The sequence below is a fragment of the Zeugodacus cucurbitae genome, chromosome 4, assembly GCF_028554725.1.
Source record: "Zeugodacus cucurbitae isolate PBARC_wt_2022May chromosome 4, idZeuCucr1.2, whole genome shotgun sequence".
Lineage (NCBI taxonomy): Eukaryota > Metazoa > Arthropoda > Insecta > Diptera > Tephritidae > Zeugodacus > Zeugodacus cucurbitae.
This window is the reverse complement of record NC_071669.1, coordinates 18,926,690-18,943,996: the sequence shown is the minus strand read 5'-3', so window position 1 is coordinate 18,943,996 and position 17,307 is coordinate 18,926,690. Positions and strand designations below refer to the sequence as shown.

Genomic DNA, 17,307 nt, shown 5'->3' with positions numbered 1-17,307 from the left:
AACACTTTTTAAAGAATAAGATTTGAAATAAGTAATATATAATTAACACTGGATTCAAAAGAACACATTGAATACTAAATAAAATATAACATGAATATGTTTTGAAATATTTTTATAGAAAATGATGTCGCACAAAATTAAATTAAAATATTTTTTTATGTATTTATATATTTTTTAATTATTCAATTTTCTTGATTTTTCTGCTTGCCAAATATTTAAGTCTATAAATTCACAATAGCTATAATATACGGTTTTTGTCTTCGATATAGAAACTAACCGAATACTCCCATCATTTACTAAAAGCATGAAATTATTTATAAATATGCTTTGAATAAGAAGTCATGAATAACCCTTTATAGCAGTAGTAAAAGCTATACAAGTTATACGCTAAACAGTTTTCGAACATATTCGAATTATAGTTCACTTATCTTCGTTAAGTTCTTGGCTTTTCATGCCAATAAGGAACTATGAGTATTCGAAAATAATGGGATTTCGGAAGAGCAACCTCTCGGCTATAACCGCGTAAGCAGTGTCTACGCCAGTCAAGAAGAACCTGTTTTATGGCAAGGAAATCTAAACTCTGGAGCTTTGGAACCAAAAGCTTTTTGAGAGCAGCTTTATTTCAAATTTTATAACATTGCTGTTGCAGGTTGTATCGTATTTAAAATATTTATAACTTAAACAGAGTGAGTAAGGGAATTTAAAAAAGTTCTTGTACGGTAGTTTGTTGAAAGGTGTTATGACAAATTTCTGGTGCGTGGACTTTTCGTCTAGAGGAAATCAAAAATTTCACAGTCTCTGCATTCGCAATCAGTTAAGTCTCCAAAAAGTCTTCAAATCTATGTACATACGTATCGATATTATAGGTATTAAAGTTGTCTTGTATAAAAACGATTATCATATCATAAGTTCACTCGCCTCAATGAAATCTTTAACTTTCTTCAATCATAACACATTAGAAATATCGTTATATATAGTATATACATAGGTCCTAAGGTCTTACCAGCTTTCAAAGAGTTATTGTATGTGATTGGCGTTGAAACCGTTTAGCCGAAGCCGAATCGATTATAGCGCCCCATACCTATATTTCCTTCGCAGTTCGGGGCCAGTTGGAAATCCTAAGAGTATCGATATATTGTAATAGCGACTCACCTCTGGTATTTGTACTGGAGCTAACCCAATAGGGTGTGCCTGGCGTTGGCATCACACCCTATTAGGATATCTTCTCTGTTGTTGTTTTCGATTACTTTTCTGAGGGCTGCGGGTGGTACGTCCCCATCATGTGCCATGTAGGTTGAGATCATAAAGAAATGTTTTTCTTTTTGCTCCACCTTTACAACTGTGGTATCTGCTGTGCTGTAATTTGGACAAAGAAATGCATTTATATTTTTATTGATAAGAATGCATGCCCTTGGTTTACCTTCATTACGCATATAGAAAAGATTAAAATTGCTGCTGTTTAGCCCTTTGATCGTGTCCTCCTTGACCCAGGGCTCTTGTATAAGGCTGAGGTTTACCTTCATTACGCATATAGAAAAGATTAAAATTGCTGCTGTTTAGCCCTTTGATCGTGTCCTCCTTGACCCAGGGCTCTTGTATAAGGCTGATGTCGACGCCCCTCTCACTTATGAGGGTAGTCAGATTTGCTGTAGCACTCTTTGAGTTTCCCTCCAAAGGGGGTAACCAAATGCCTACACGAGGCCTCTTTGGAATTTCACTGGCGGGTATAAGCCTCAATTGGAGGCTCTCAAAGGCGTTGCTAATCTTATCTACACTACTCGTCAGGAAATCAAGAGAGGACTGGTTCATACATTTGATCACCCTGTAACCATTCAGGGTTTCGGAAGAGTCAAACTCCGGATGAGGACCCGCAGGATTGTCGAGCACATAGCTTAACACTGAACCCGACAATCTGACGTCGATCTCCACCCATCTGTCCTGTATAGTATTTGGTGAGGATGAATTTCCGTCGATAATGGCTACCTGTAGGCAGTCCCTGGCTACATCGCTGAAGTGTCTTGCAGCATTTGTACTATTCTTCTCGCTTTCACCCTGCCTAGGTTTCTTGAGCTGGGTTCCTTGCGGTTCATTGAGGGAGCGATTCCTTTTCTGGGAACTGTTCGCCTTCGTATTCTCTTCCAGTGGTTTTGATTGCTTCCTTTTCAGGAAGCTTTCATACTCCTCCACTGTTTCCTGTAGCCTCTTTATCTCCACTTCATCAACGGATTTACCGGCTACCTAATCCTTGGCTATCTTGCTTAGCACAAAGACTGCCCTCTGGTACCGGTTTTTCCGCAGTTGATTTTGCGATTTCTTCCTTTTCTTTTTTGTTGTTTCGCCTTTAGCTGCCAGTACACTTTGGTTGGTGTTCTTGGCGGCGCTGGAGGTGGAAGCTTCCACATCTGGCTTACGAGTACCCTGATTGGTACCCACTGCTGTCACAACCGGTGTACTGTGGCTGGTACTCCCGGTAGTACTCTTACTCGTCTCCGGGCTGGAGGCGAGTAACTCGTCCTCATCGGATTCCATTATAGGACTCCGATATGTAATAGCATTTCCGGTGGTCATAGCATTGGTCGTCAAGTTAGTTGTTGTAATTGTTGTTGTTGTGGTTGTTGTTGTTGTTGTCTGGTTCATAGTTGGTCCCACGAGTAAGCCGGAAGGGGTTGGTCACTCGTACGCAGAGCCGGTATGCGCAGAGAAGGCATTTAGATACCTCCGACCTCGCCCGGGCATCGGAGGGGATTGAGGACCATAAATCTTGCGCAAAATTTTCCTTTCGAAAACTCCAAGTATCCGTCTCATCTGATGTTGACATCGACAACGCTGCTGCACCATAAAGCAGGACGGGAATGATTAGCGTTTGATAGAGTTATTAGGATTTCCAAATAAAAAAGAAAGACAGTTGGAACCGTTCGCCAAATAAAGCTACTTACTTAAACAATATTTGTGGATTTACGGTATACGCAATATATCACGGACGCTTGATCCATTCTTCTTTTTTAGTGACAGAAAATTCCGATTTTTTCATCTCGTGCACATGTTTGGTTTAGTAAGGATTTGATAATTAGTTCGTATAAGTTATTGAATCCAAAGTTGTTTCCAGTGTGGACCAATGGTCTAAAATTTAAAGAAGTGGAGTCTGCACAGCCTTTCGGAATGTGTCAAAAAAGTTCTTCAGAAGTTCTGTTCGTAGTCCGTACGATCCTTGGATATACTTACATGTGTACATTTATACGAGGCTTGCGACTTACAACTTATGTATCTAGGTTTCATTACGTGTCACTGGATAAAGAATCGTCGGGGATATTGAAGATGATTTCGTCGTCTCTTTTCTTTCATGACATGACTGAAACATCCAGGTTCGAACAATTCATTCGTTTTGTAAAGCCGTATATTGTCAAAGCTGCTGTCTAGTTTTCGCAAGACTGAGAAGTCTCTGCTGTCCAGTTTTCACTAGACTGAGGTTGATGCATCTTGGATATCGTACTTTTGATAAACACTACACATTTACTGGAATCGTGCTGCCTTTACAGATTTGTGACAGACTCAAGCCTTTCTTCGATACATTAGGGTCTCCAGTAATCAATACCTGGACGTTTTTGGTATGATCATGGAACGGTGTTTCAGTTGTTCAAGTGAGATCCCCGAGACCTAGTTCCTGTTGATTACTCACGATTGCTCTGTGGAAGTAGGCTTTAAAGAAAGAACGATAACTGTTTGTTTACTCTGCCTTTCGATAAACAGTCAGTACGTGGAACACCTACATTGCTCCAACGTTATACTAGAGTAATTGCCTCCTCTAAATTCTCATGTGAAAAAAGAACCTTCATATTATGTAACAATACTCTCTAATCTCATGAGATGCAAAAGTTTCGATTTCAATAACCTCAATTACGGCCAGTCATATAATTTTCTTGTGGTCTCATTAATCTTGTTCGTCGAGTTGAAGACCTGGCTTAAGTATTACGAATGTTTTTAACCCATTCTATCTTAAATATATCCAGTGTTATGATGAGTTCGACGTTTTTTCGGTTGGGAAGTGTAGGGAGGTCCCGATCGTATTTACTGTTTCACGTTCATTTACTCCTTCAAATGAAGTTTTTACATTGTGAAGAACGTTCCAGGTACAGCTTTGAAACTTGAAACAACTGATATTCCTGCATATGACACAACATGTTGCCTGAAGGAGAACAACTACCGTTAATGTTAACATGCACCCCTGCAACATGTGCTGAATCTGTCTGACGCTGTTAATCCGCCGAATAACAGTGGATAAAGAGTCGCTTAACATTGGCTGAATACTTTTAGGCGCAAAGCGTATTTCTTACTGCAATTCCAACATTGCCGAGAGCGCGCGAAATTATTTAAAAATAGCTGACTGGGCAACGCGACAGACATTCACGTGCGTCTACAGCAGCAACATGGGTGTCATGGGCTTTGCCTTACATTAAAACCGATGTGTTGTGTGTTCTACTGACGAGAAGTGCTTACCCACATATGTATGTATAAATACAACGCTGGTCATGTATGAATGTACGTGTGGAGCTAACGGACACAACCTTTTCACGGTGTTAACGTGCATTAGGTGCCGTGCTTAATAGAAGCGCGCTAAGCTATAGACGCTATATGGGTTGAAAGGGCTGCTTGCTTCGTATGTTGAGCTGAGCTCGTTCGTGACGTCTATATTTTTTTGGTGATGAGTCTTGTACGGCGTGTCCTTCAGGGATAGCGGCAGCACTGCTTATAACTGCATACCTATGTATGTGTGAAAGGTACAATTAGACAAACAAGCAAGTGGGACAAGGGAACATGAAAAACAAGAAAAATAAATGAAAACAAAACAAAAGGAAAGGAAAACACAAATAAACAAATACTCGAAATACGGGCGACTGCCGAGCAGACAAACAGTTTAATATACAGGCATAACATACTGGAGACATCATATATATATCTAGTATATATGTATATAGAAAGTGAGATCTAGCTATGTGCGTCCAAGTGGCCATAAAAGCAGCAAACAAACTGTAACATAGACAGTTCGTAAAACAGCTGCTGCCAGCACTTTGGTGACAATGACTATGCCATACTAAAATAGCATTGCCTTGCGTGCGTGCTCGCCGGTTCCTTCTTCGTTTTTGTTTTTCTTTTTTCCACTTTGCGTGATTTTCCTAACCCGTTTAACCTGACGTCAACGTCATGTGCTGTTTGTGCGCGTCCCTTAAGCGCATTATTATCCATAGTTCTTGGCTGCTTAGCGTTTGCATTCTGGTGACACATATTTCCTCCACTATGACACTTTTCGTCATAGTACCGTTATTAGCTTTGTCGCTTTCGTCTGCTTAAATAAGTTAGGTTATGTAAATATCTAAGTTGATATACTTAACTCTATTTATGCCGGAATTTAGTGCGTAAAGGTGTGAAAGGTGCGCAATTTAATAGATTGCTTAGTTTCTTTTTCGATATGGTTGGTGTGAACTGATACATAGAAACTCCGGGTTGATTCCCTATTAGTTGATATGATGGATTGTTTCTGAAACAAATTTCCTAATTAAATAGAGTGGAGCTTTCACCAGCTTTCGAGCAGTGTTCATACCTATTGAAAATACCAATGGCGAATGCCTTCAGCACTTCAACAACTTATGAAAACGTGGAAGAAATTAGAAATATAATGGAATGGACCGAGGAATGAACGTTAGAAAGTTTTTTGGAGTTTTTGTCAATGAGTTTCCTAAGTTCATAATTTTTTCAAAGACAATCGTCGCATGAGCAATGCTCAGGTGCACTTGAGCATACTTGAGAATTCTTTAAATTTGCTTAAAAAGCGTGTGGTTATAACCAGAGTCCACTGTGAGCAATAGAATCAACTGGTTGGTGGTTTTAGGACTGAAAAATCTACCAGTTGTTCACCATGTGCCATATCTAGGAAAGGACCCATGAAAAGATGATCGAAGCACACCATCTCTTTGTCGATATTAAAACTGCCTTCGACAGCACGAAAAGGAATTGCTTCTATGCCGCTATGTCTTATATAGCTGTGTATACTGCCGTTAAGCAATACCAAAAGTTCCGTCAGGATCAGGAAGGACCGCTCTGAGCCGTTCTAGGAGTTTTCAAGTGAAAGATTTTTCGGAAGATTTATGGTATTTTGAACAATGGCAACGTCGAATACCGCAGACGATGGAACGATGAGCTGTATGGGTTATACGACGACATTGACATAGTTCAATGAATAAAAAGACAGCGGCTACGCTGGCTAGGTCAAGTTGTCCTAATGGAAGAAAACACTCCAGTTTTGAAAGTATTCGATGCAGTACCCGCTGAGGAAGGAAGAGAAAGATTTCTTACTCCGTTGGAAAGACCAGGTGGAGAAGGACCTGACTACAATTGGTATCCCTCTCTCCCGCTTTCGAAACTGTTGCGGAAAGCTCGCGGAACTTACGACTATACTAAAAGTACCTTTAAACTATGGATTTGCAAATATCAGATCCATGGATTTTAGTATTATTCTTGCCAAGATGGGATAGTCATGAAGAAAACGTTGAGCTGACCAACTAACTTCTACAACTGGCATTAGGAGAGAGAGCTCTTACCACGAGAACTCAAGCAATTATCAGTTAAAAACCCTACATCTAGGGAAAGGTATATCATACTGATAGTGAAGAGTTAACTATATCTCGGAATTGATTGTAGCTCAAAAATTAAAAATTTTAAAAATTCAAAAAAGTTAAAAAAAAATATTAAAAAATAAAAAAAAAACAAAAAGGGATTAAATGTCTGCTACGTCCACGTAGTTAATCCTGGGTTACGCTAAATTCTGATAATAATAGTGCATAAATCAATGATTTTTCATCATGTTTTGAGTTAGTTTTTTATTTGTAGCTCATACAAATATTGCTGTCCCAAAATTCCCTTTGGGGGGTAAAAAGGTGATGAAATAAGGAACATTTTAAGATATTTTCGAAAAAAATCGAAGGGGGCATAAGTTGTTAAAAATTCCAAAAAAAAAAATTTCTTAATTTTTTGCTATGAAATATTAATTTTAAAAATTTTTATGATATACAGTTTCAAAGTTTGAGAAATTCTGTACAAAAAAGTCAAATGGTGTCTGTCTGTCTGTTCATTAGTTTTAAAGTTATGGCGGTTCGAAATTTTTTTTACAAAAAACTTTGGCCCCTTATAATTTGGCCGCGTTACACAGACCTAAAACCATATGTTTTATTTTAGGTTTTACATGTACTATAAGATATATAATTGCCACAGAAAATAAAGAATTTTTTTTTTCAAGTGGCTTTTTTTCCAGATAATGCCCCATATAAATGATCAGGATGACGTGTGAAATAGAAATCCGAATGTCTGTCCGTCCGTCTGTCTATCCGTCTGTCCGTGCAAGCTATAACTTCAGTAAAAAATTAGATATCTGACGCCACGAAATGAGATATCACTGCCACGCCCACAAAATGGCGAAAACCGAAAACACATAAATCCATAAATAAAGTTATGAAAGTAAAATTTGGAATAAAGGATCGCATTAAGGAGGGGCACATTTTGATGTAATTTTTTTTAAGTGGGCGTGGCCCCGCCCTTAAATTGGTTTTTGTATATATCTTGCAAACCAATTAAGCTATATAAACCTAACTTTCCGCAGTCCTCTCTTTTCGACATTTCCTTATACAGACCAAAAATGAAGGAAATCGGATAATAACCACGCGGACCTCCCATACAAAGATTAGGTGGAAAATTACTAAAATTGAGTTAACTCACTAACGAAAAACGTCAGAAACAGGAAATTTTACATGAGAAATGACAGATGGCAGCTGCACTCAGATTTTTTTACAAAATGGAAAATAGGCTTGGCGTCGCCCACTTATGAGTCTAAAACCATATCTCAGGAACTACTCGACCAATTTCAATGAAATTCGGTATATAATATTTTATTGACGACCTGATGACACGAGTGGAATATGGGCGAAATCAGTTCACAACCACGCCCACAACCCATATACCTCAATTTTGAATTCTATCTGATTCGTTCACTTTATAATATTATATATACATAAGGAACCAATGAAGGTAGCGGAATAAAATTGTACACAAATACTGTATATCATCTGTGGCTTCATTTATGGAAAATTTTTTCGAAATCGGACTATAACTTTTCAAGGCCCCGGATATCTACATGAAGAACTTAGTGCCTAAGGGTAATTTCTCACCTAAAATATCGGCAAATCTTTCAGATATTTTAATGTAATTCATACGAAATTTTTTTCTCCTAATTGTGTGCCTCTGTTCCAAAAATTATTAAAATCGGATCAGAACTTCCCCTAGCTCCCATATACCTAATTATGTGCGGGCTTTATTCCGCATATATCGGTTAATAAGTGAGATATCTTAGCAAAATTTAGTGAGCATATAGTCTTGGAAATAGTGTAGATTGGTGGTGCATCGAGTGGAGTCCGTCCGTCTGTCCGTCCGTGCAAGCTGTAACTTGAGTAAAAATTGAGATATCTTAATGAAACTTGGAACACATGTTCCTTGGGACCGTGAGAGGCTTTCGAAAATGAGCAAAATCGGTCCACCCCCACAAAATGGCGAAAACCAAAAACACATAAAGTGTCATAACTAAGCCATAAATAGAGACATAAACCATATCTCAGGAACTACTCGACAGATTTCAATGAAACTTGGTTTGCAATAGTTTCCTTACATCTCAATGATATGTTGTGAAAATAGGCCAAATCGCTTCACAACCACGCCTACTTCCTATATACCAGAACTTTGAAGACAATCTGAATCGTTTACTTTACAATATATAAAGAAAGCACTAGTGAAGATATCGGTGCAGAACTTTGCACAAATACTACATTTACATTGTGGCAGCCCCATTCTAAATATCACCAAAATCGGACCATAGGTTTTCAAGGACCCATATATCGAACATGAGGACCTCGGTGCTTCTAACCTAATATTAGGGTTTCCAACTTTCAATGGACTTTATGCCATATATATGACGAATATATGGGTCGAATTGTGTTATCTCAATAAATTGCGAGAGTATAAAATGTTCGGTCGCACCCGAACTTAGCCTTTCTTATTTGTTTCAGCATCTATTTCTCCGATAGTTTAATTTCTTAAAAATATTCTACTGGATTTTCATTGGGAAACTAGAAAAAACCCTCCTCTCTTTCAATCAAAACGTAAAGTTTTAACTATTTTGTCTACAAAATATATAAAATTCTCTGCTTTCGATCCACAAAGTATTCACAACCCTTTTATGTGCCAAACTCCCACAGCATAATTTAATTTGTTGTTTTTATTATTTATCAACAGCAACACCCTGGTGCTATGCGGCATGAAGAAGCTGTAACGAAGCCACGAATTATTGTAATTTACACTTCGTTAAGTTCATAAATCTTTAAACATTGATTTTTAATGGAATTTCCGGTACAAACGCACCGCTAATTCTATATTCTGGTGTTGCTGTTGTGTTTGTTCTTATTATTGTTCTTGTTATTAGCTGTACTCAACACTTTGCTGCAGTTGTGTTGGTGTGCTTTGCAATTCAGGTCATTTAATAGCCACTTTATTGTTAGTTCGTGGTTGTAAGCGGTAATTTGCCGTTTTCTATTTAACAACTTTTGTTGGTTTTTGTTATTGTGATTATGCATTATGATTATATACCATGGTTGCTAAAATATTGATTTAATAACGGGATATCCAATTAAAACTTGACCAATGGCTAAAATGGTCTTTAATGGATTTTGTGTTGATGGTCTTGAAGTTGTAAATGTAAAGGGTGCATTCTATGGGGTATGGAATTTTCCTTTCAAACAAAATTATGATCAGGATAGATGGAAATTTAGGATTTCATATCCTAAATATTTTGGCATTTGGCTTTTGATAAGAATATAGTTCGTATATTATGAAAATTTGTTTTAGAAAAGATATGGAATTTCGGAACCATTTGTATGTAGACTTTTCCATTGATTGTGGACTCCACATTGAGTGACCAAGATCACTCTCCCCGTATTTTAATATTAAATCACAACCGCCACGATACTCACCGAGGCCCGTCCGCATGAGTAGGTTGGAGCAAACTCCAAGGGCTTCTGCTCTCCGTGGTACCAGAATTAAGTCCCTACCTCGTAGCCGAAACTACTATCAGTTGAGTTTCCATACTGCACAACTGCTGGTGACCAGGGATGAACTCTATAATCCCATCCAATTCACACAAGAAGCTAACTCCGGTTTTCAGCTAATTGTTTTCGCCGCCTGAACAACACATCCGCAAACCTTTCAAACGACCTTAACTGTTCGGCACTAGCGACTAGCAGAGATCATACCACTAATATCTAACCGTCCATCAGTCCAACTAGTCCCCATACCCCCGAGTACATCGTTCATTCTGCTATAAAATGCACCCAATCCTTAACACGCGCCCTATACATACACTCTGACCTATTTGAAAGGTACATCTGATGCAGAAATGGATTCATTGTAAGCTACATACCAAACGTCCCGAATGTACTCATAAGTCATCCGGCCATTCCTTGCCACCTACCCCTAACCCTATCATCTAGAAGCCTCTTGCTCCCTATATATCACTCCCTCTCCACATCATCATCAGAAATCCAATCATTCCGTAGCAATAACACACTCGGATCCCTTATTAAGCTGAATGCAACAGCACGCTGTATGACATCACCTACAACGCATCCATAGAAACCGTGCGAAATACAGGGAAACAGGCGAGCATCATACAACGTTGTACGGAGATGAGTTTTAGGCGACCCAAGACCGTCGTGGCTTGTTTCCCACCATATATGTACGATGCCCGAGATGCCCGACGTATTTACTACGCTGATAAAAAGTAAAATCATTTTAAGGAACCTTTGAGATCATTTCTAACTTTATTCTTTTGAGAACAGCTGTAATAGAGGAACTCATTTCAGATAATAGGATATGAGGATGTCTACTTATTTCGTACAAATAGTTTGATTTCTATTTAAATAAGAATAGTTCACAAGCACCATAAGGAGAATTAGAAATTACACAGCCACAAAAAAAAAACAATATTTTCGTTCCGACCTGGGTGTATCTTATGTTTTAGGGTCGCTGAATCCTAATCCGAGAGCCATATAATAAGGGTTTTGGCATAACCCAAAAAAAACAATATGGCGGCTTTTGCAAAAATTCACCGGATTCGCTTGAAACTCGCTACTCAGAATTTTGGGTTACTAAGTCCGAATCCGGAATCTATTTGACTCTAATAATTTTGATGGATTTACATTAATATTTTAATGGTTCTATTTTTTGAGCTAAATCGAGAAAGATATCTAGATCTATGTCCAGATTAACGTCCCATAGTTTCTGATAGCGAGTTTCAACAACTTTAATGTCTTGGCAAAAACGTCGATTGCCCTACGTTGTCAGCAAATTTGTCAAGATGAGAGTGCTGGAAATGCAGCTTCAAACTCATCAAGCATACTAGTTTCTCGTATTTTTAAATAATTTTGGCCACTTTTTCTTTGCATTGCGGACCTTTTTGATTTTCCAAGTAGCAACCTCTCGAAAACTCTACTTTCTTCGATATTCATTGTGAATATTGCTGAAATTGTTTTAAAAATAAAATCTTTTGACTTCACAAAAAAGAAAACACTTAAAGAGCTATAACTAAGCCATAAATTAAGCTATGGAAATAAAATTTGGTATGAAGAATCACACTATCTCAGGAACTACTCCACCGATTTCAATGAAACTTGGTTTGTAATAGTTTCCTTACATCCCACTGATATGTTGTGAAAATAGGCCAAATCGCTTCACAACCACGCCTACTTCCTATATACCAGAACTTCGAAGATGATCTGAATCGTTTACTTTACAATATATAAAGTAAGCACTAAAGTTTTCAACTTTCAATGAACTTTAAACCATATATCGGACGAATATGTGGGTCAAATTGTGTATTATATAATATTAATAAAATTAAATAAATAAATTGCGAGAGTATAAAATGTTCGGTTACACCCGAACTTAGCCCTTCCTTACTTGTTTTTATTTGAGATGCTTTTTGCGCACCCGTTCCGATAAACTATGCAAAACTGGAGTTAAAATTGCACGCGGTTACGGCTCATCATATACTTTTAGATCTCCACTTGAAGCATTTGGCATGAAACTGTTCTTATTAAAAGATCCGTCACATAAAACAGACTTTTAATATGTATTATTATACAAAAGAAGTTCAACTAAACAACTAAACAAAAGAAGTTCAACAGCTGAATAAAGCGCTGAATATCAAAACGTCCGCAAAGCATGCTCTTAGCACTTATTCAGCTTAAGGGATTTGGAAAGCTTCGAGGGTATAGGATTAAGCAAATTCATTATGCTTTTTGATACATTTTAGTTCTATATAAATACTGACTTTCATACATAATAGCTTATTTCACTGAAGGCCAGTAGTATATTAAAGTCGCTTCAAGAAGAATTAAATAATAAAGGCCAAGCACAAATCAAATTGGCAAAGAGCATATCAAAATATTAAGAAACATTAGAACTACGGGGACTGACTGAAGCAAGCACACAAATTTGTACCTTTCTATGTGTGTATGTAGGTATATATGATCCACATAAATTTGAAATCATAATAATTTTTTTATACAGCACATCCTGCCTCCCTCTCCCCGCAATTGTACTTTCACTGCAAAGCGTACATCTTAAAAATTACAATTTGCATTCCCATGACACCAACTGTCCGCAAATGTCAGAACAGCAGCAACACGACGAGACAGTGGTTACAATAAAATTACAACAATGCCAATGGAGAGGCAAAATGCGGGAGTTATTTAAAAATGTAGGAGAAAAAAATTTTTGTAAGAAAGCGAAATCATAGCAAAAGTAAATAGCAGAAAATATTTCAAAATAAAAAAATTCCCACACACAACGGGGCATAAATATGTGCATAGTGGACAAAGCCTTCTTGTTGCTTAGCCATGTCAGCTCGGTGAATCTCAGTGGAGAGAGCTGACAAGCAAAAAAATGAGAAAAAATTATTTTTTTTCAACTGTATGAAGGGAAATAGAAACCCAACAATTTTGAAGAAATACCAACACGTTTTCTTTAGCTTTTGTACTTATTGTTGTTTTTGTTGTTGTTAATCTTTTTTTCATTTACCATATTTGGAAGCTTGTGCAAGATCAGCAGCACACACACATTATTGGCGTTATGTTCAAACGTTCAAAACGCTGTCCAGCGTTGGGTCAGTTGAAGCTGCAAGCTGCGCTGTGAGGCAACTAACTGTGAATTGCTGAGTGCCAACTTGGCGCAGCTGCCAAACAATGTTACACGCATACACACATACACAGCGGTGTAAAGCCTGCTGTCAGGCGCCCTTGACCTTTCATTCGATATTCACACAAATACACGCATAGCTAACACGCACACACACACATGCCGTTGTATGTTTGTATGTATTTTTGTTGAAAGTTTAATGTTTTATGCTTACTTTGAGTTTTTTGTTGTTTTTCTGTTTGTGAACCTTTACCCAGCGTTTGTTTAGCCCTGACTGTTTTTGTTGTATTTTGGTTGGAGCTTTTTATGCATTTATTCTGTCTACGCGTCAGGTTTCTATGCTCCGCCAATTTTTCACTTTTGCATTATTTTTTGTGTGGCTTTTTCGCCAATTTTTTTCTATATTTTCTATTTTAAGTGAAAAGTAAACATTCTCAAGTCTTACGTGCAGGGATTATGTTAATTTCCAATGCTTTTTATGCATGCAAATTTTTTCACGTTATTACTATTATATTCTTCTTGCTGCTTACTTACTTTTGTGTGTGTGCAAATTTACAATAAATTTGAGAGTCATGTTGTAAAAATTGCCTCACCGGGTGGTCTTCTGCATAGTTTGATGAGCATATAAAAACTAACGGTGTTGCAGGCCCACCCCTTTTCTGTGCATAATGCTGCTTCTGAATTGAATTTATTGCATAATGTGTGTGAAAGAGAGTGAGAGAAAGAGAGAGTAGAAGTTAGTCGTTGCAGTAGCATCTAAGTATTAGTAGTTGCGGTTTTGTATCAAATAATGAGCAAACATTTGGAATTCATTCTACATTACGGCAATTTTCGTAAAAAAACGTTAATTTTGTCGGCTTCAAACTAGTTCTCATTGGATCTAATTGTCAAAACACTTAAACATTTCCCAAACTAGTTTTTGGGGATAGTATTTAGCTCTTTCAGCCATATTATATAACATTGTTCACTGTCTTCCATACTATCTAGAATCAATCTCATCGGAGTAGAGGCTTCCACCATCGGGTACTGCATCGAACACTTTCAGAACTGGACCACTTTCGTCGATTCGAACAACATGGCATAGCCAGCGTATCCGCTGTCTTTTTATTCGCTGAACTATGTCTATGTCGTCGAATAACACATACAGCTCATCATTCCATCGTCTGCGGTATTCGCCGTTGCCAATGTTCTGAGGACCATAAATCTTACGCAAAATTTTCCTCTCGAAAACTCCTAGTGTCGTCTCATCTGATGTTGACATCGTCCAAGCTTCTGCACCGTAAAGCAGGACGGGAATGATAAGCGACTTGTAGAGCTTGATTTTGGTTCGTCGAGAGGACTTTACTTTTGAATTGCCTACTCAGTTCATAGTAGCAGCTGTTGGCAAGAGTGATTCTGCATTGGATTCCAAGGCTGACATTGTTGGTGTTGTTGATGCTGGTGCCTAGGTATACGAAATTATCTACGACTTCGAAGTTATGACTGTCAACAGTGACGTGGGAGCCAAGACGCGAGTGCGCTGACTGTTTGTTTGATGACAGGAGATATTTCGTCGTTCACCACCAGACCCATTCGCTTCAATTCCTTATCCAACCGGGAAAAAGCATAACAAACGGCGCGGTTGTTGCTACCGATGATATCAATATCATTGGCATATGCCAGTAATTGTACACTCTTATAGAAGATTGTACCTTCTCTATTTAGTTCTGCAGCTCGTACTATTTTTTCCAACATCAGGTGAAAGAAGCCACACGATAGCGAGGCACCTTGTCTGAAACCTCGTTTGGTATCGAACGGCTCGGAGAGGTCCTTCCCGATCCTGAATGAGCTTTTGGTGTTGCTCAACGTCAGCTTACACAGCCGTATTAGTTTTGCGTCGATATCAAATTCGAACTTATCGGCATAAAGGCAACTCCTTTTTGTGCTGTCGAAAGCAGCTTTAAAATTGGCGTAATGGTGGTGTGTGTCGATCCTCTTTTCACTGGCCTTTTCCAAGATTTGGCGCATGGATCTGGTCAGTTGTAGATTTTCGAGGTCTAAAGCCACACTGATAAGATCGTATCAGTTTATTAACGGTGGGCTTTAGTCTTTCACACAGTACGTTCGATAGAACCTTATAAGCGGTGTTAAGGAGGTTTAACCCACGGTAATTGGCGCAGATTGTGGGATCTCCCTTTTTGTGGATTGGGCAGAGTACACTGAGATTCCAATTGTCGGGCATGCTTTCCCCGGACTATATTCCGCAAAGAAGGTGATGCATGCACCTTATCAGTTCTTCGCCGCCGTATTTGAATAGCACGGCCGGCAATCCATCGGCCGCTTTGTTGTTCTTCAAGCGGGTATTTGCTATTCTAATTTCATCACGGTCGGACAATGGAACATCTGTTCCATCGTCGTCGATTGGAGAATCGGGTCCGCCATCTCCTGGTGTTGTGTTTTCACTGCCATTCAGCAGGCTGGAGAAGTGTTACCTCCACAAACTCAGTGTACTCTGGTCATCAACAACTAGATCACCTTAAGAGTCAAATTAGATGATTCCAATTTTATGCCGTTGATTTTCGGTTTCCTACACGAAAGATGAACAGATTTCACACATTTTTGCCACCAAGCTTCAATATAACCAAGATTTCTTACTTATTTTTCTAAGATTTCTCACATATTAACCGATATAAAGTAGTGCTCTTGGTATTCGACAAACCGACTAACCAAATTAAACGGATACGACATTATTCGATTACTAATATTCGGTTTGCAGTATCCGGATATTCGTAAGTCGTCGACTATTCGATTAACCGCTCAAAAGAAAAAAGTTCCCTCTGAAATTCTTTCAAATATCTGAGTGATTGAGTTCGTGATATATGTATGGAAACTGAATCAGAATGATTAAACGGATGTTAGATGAGCTAACAGTACAACGTTTTATTCCATAATTTTTGTATTGAGGTACCAGCAAGTTGCGGAAATACTCAATCTATTCAATCAAAGGTGGATCGGCAGAAAACTGTTTAAATTAATATTGGTTATTATGCACTTATCGGAAGAAATCATGCCCGACGATTGGAATCTCAGTGTACTCTGCCCAATCCATAAAAAGGGAGACCCCACAATCTGCGCCAATTACCGTGGTATAAGTGTCCTCAATATCGCATATAAGGTTTTGTCGAGCGTACTGTGTGAAAGACTAAAGCCCACCGTCAACAAACTGATTGGACCTTATCAGTGTGGCTTTAGACCTGGAAAATCGACAATGTACCAGATATTCACCATGCGCCAAATCTTGGAAAAGACCCGAGAGAGAAGAATCGATACTCACCATCTATTCATCGATTTTAAAGCTGCCTTCGATAGCACCAAAAGGAGTTGCCTTTATGCCGCGATGTCTGAATTTGGTATGCCTGCAAAACTAATACGGCTATGTAAACTGACTTTGAGCAACACCAAAAGCTCCGTCAGGATCGGGAAGGACCTCTCCGAGCCGTTCGATACCAAACGAGGCTTCAGACAGGGTGACTCACTATCGTGCGACTTCTTCAGTCTAATACTGGAAAAAATAATACGAGCTGCAGAGCTAAATAGAGAAGGTACAATATTCTACAAGAGTGTACAGCTGCTGGCGTATGCCGATGACATTGATATCATCGGTAGTAACAACCGCGCCGTTTGTTCTGCTTTTTCCAGACTAGATAAAGAAGCGATATATATATATATATTATGCACTTAAATCATGTATTCTATAACAGTTCCCAATAAAAAAGGATGGTTCTACAAGGGTCTACTACATTTCCTGTCATTATTAAAGCACTAGTAGCCACCACACCGATAACAGTCACTTTATAAATCCATCATAGAATATTTCTTGGAGTAGGGTTCTTCAGCTTTTACCAGAGTGGACAGAGCAGTAATTTTCCATTCCACAATATAATAAATAAAACTGGGTTCAAGAACTGCATTAGTTCATTCGCTGTGCCTCAAAAACCTTAGACATTAAACTGCGTTCGCTAATAGTCATCTCCAGTTAAA

At 38.4% G+C, this 17,307-nt stretch overlaps 1 protein-coding gene across 1 annotated transcript; it reads right to left on the bottom strand.

Moving 5' to 3' along the window:
- Window positions 1-603: 603 nt before the first annotated feature.
- LOC128921413 (uncharacterized) lies at window positions 604-2,529 on the bottom strand. The gene is made up of 3 exons (XM_054229057.1): window positions 2,356-2,529; window positions 1,421-2,238; window positions 604-1,356 (listed from the first exon to the last, which is right to left on the bottom strand). Exons 1-2 carry the CDS (start codon window positions 2,527-2,529, stop codon window positions 1,444-1,446), a joined length of 969 nt encoding a protein of 322 aa, XP_054085032.1. The 3' UTR covers window positions 604-1,356; window positions 1,421-1,443.
- Between the last annotated feature and the right edge of the window lie 14,778 nt (window positions 2,530-17,307).

Bases quoted from the DNA above. Each gene is read 5' to 3' on its own strand.
- LOC128921413 (XM_054229057.1), bottom strand. From the start codon at position 2,529: ATGGAATCCGATGAGGACGAGTTACTCGCCTCCAGCCCGGAGACGAGT. The intron at 2,239-2,355 runs GTACTGGCAGCT...GCCAAGGATTAG, and splicing joins CCAAGAACACCAACCAAAGT to GTAGCCGGTAAATCCGTTGA.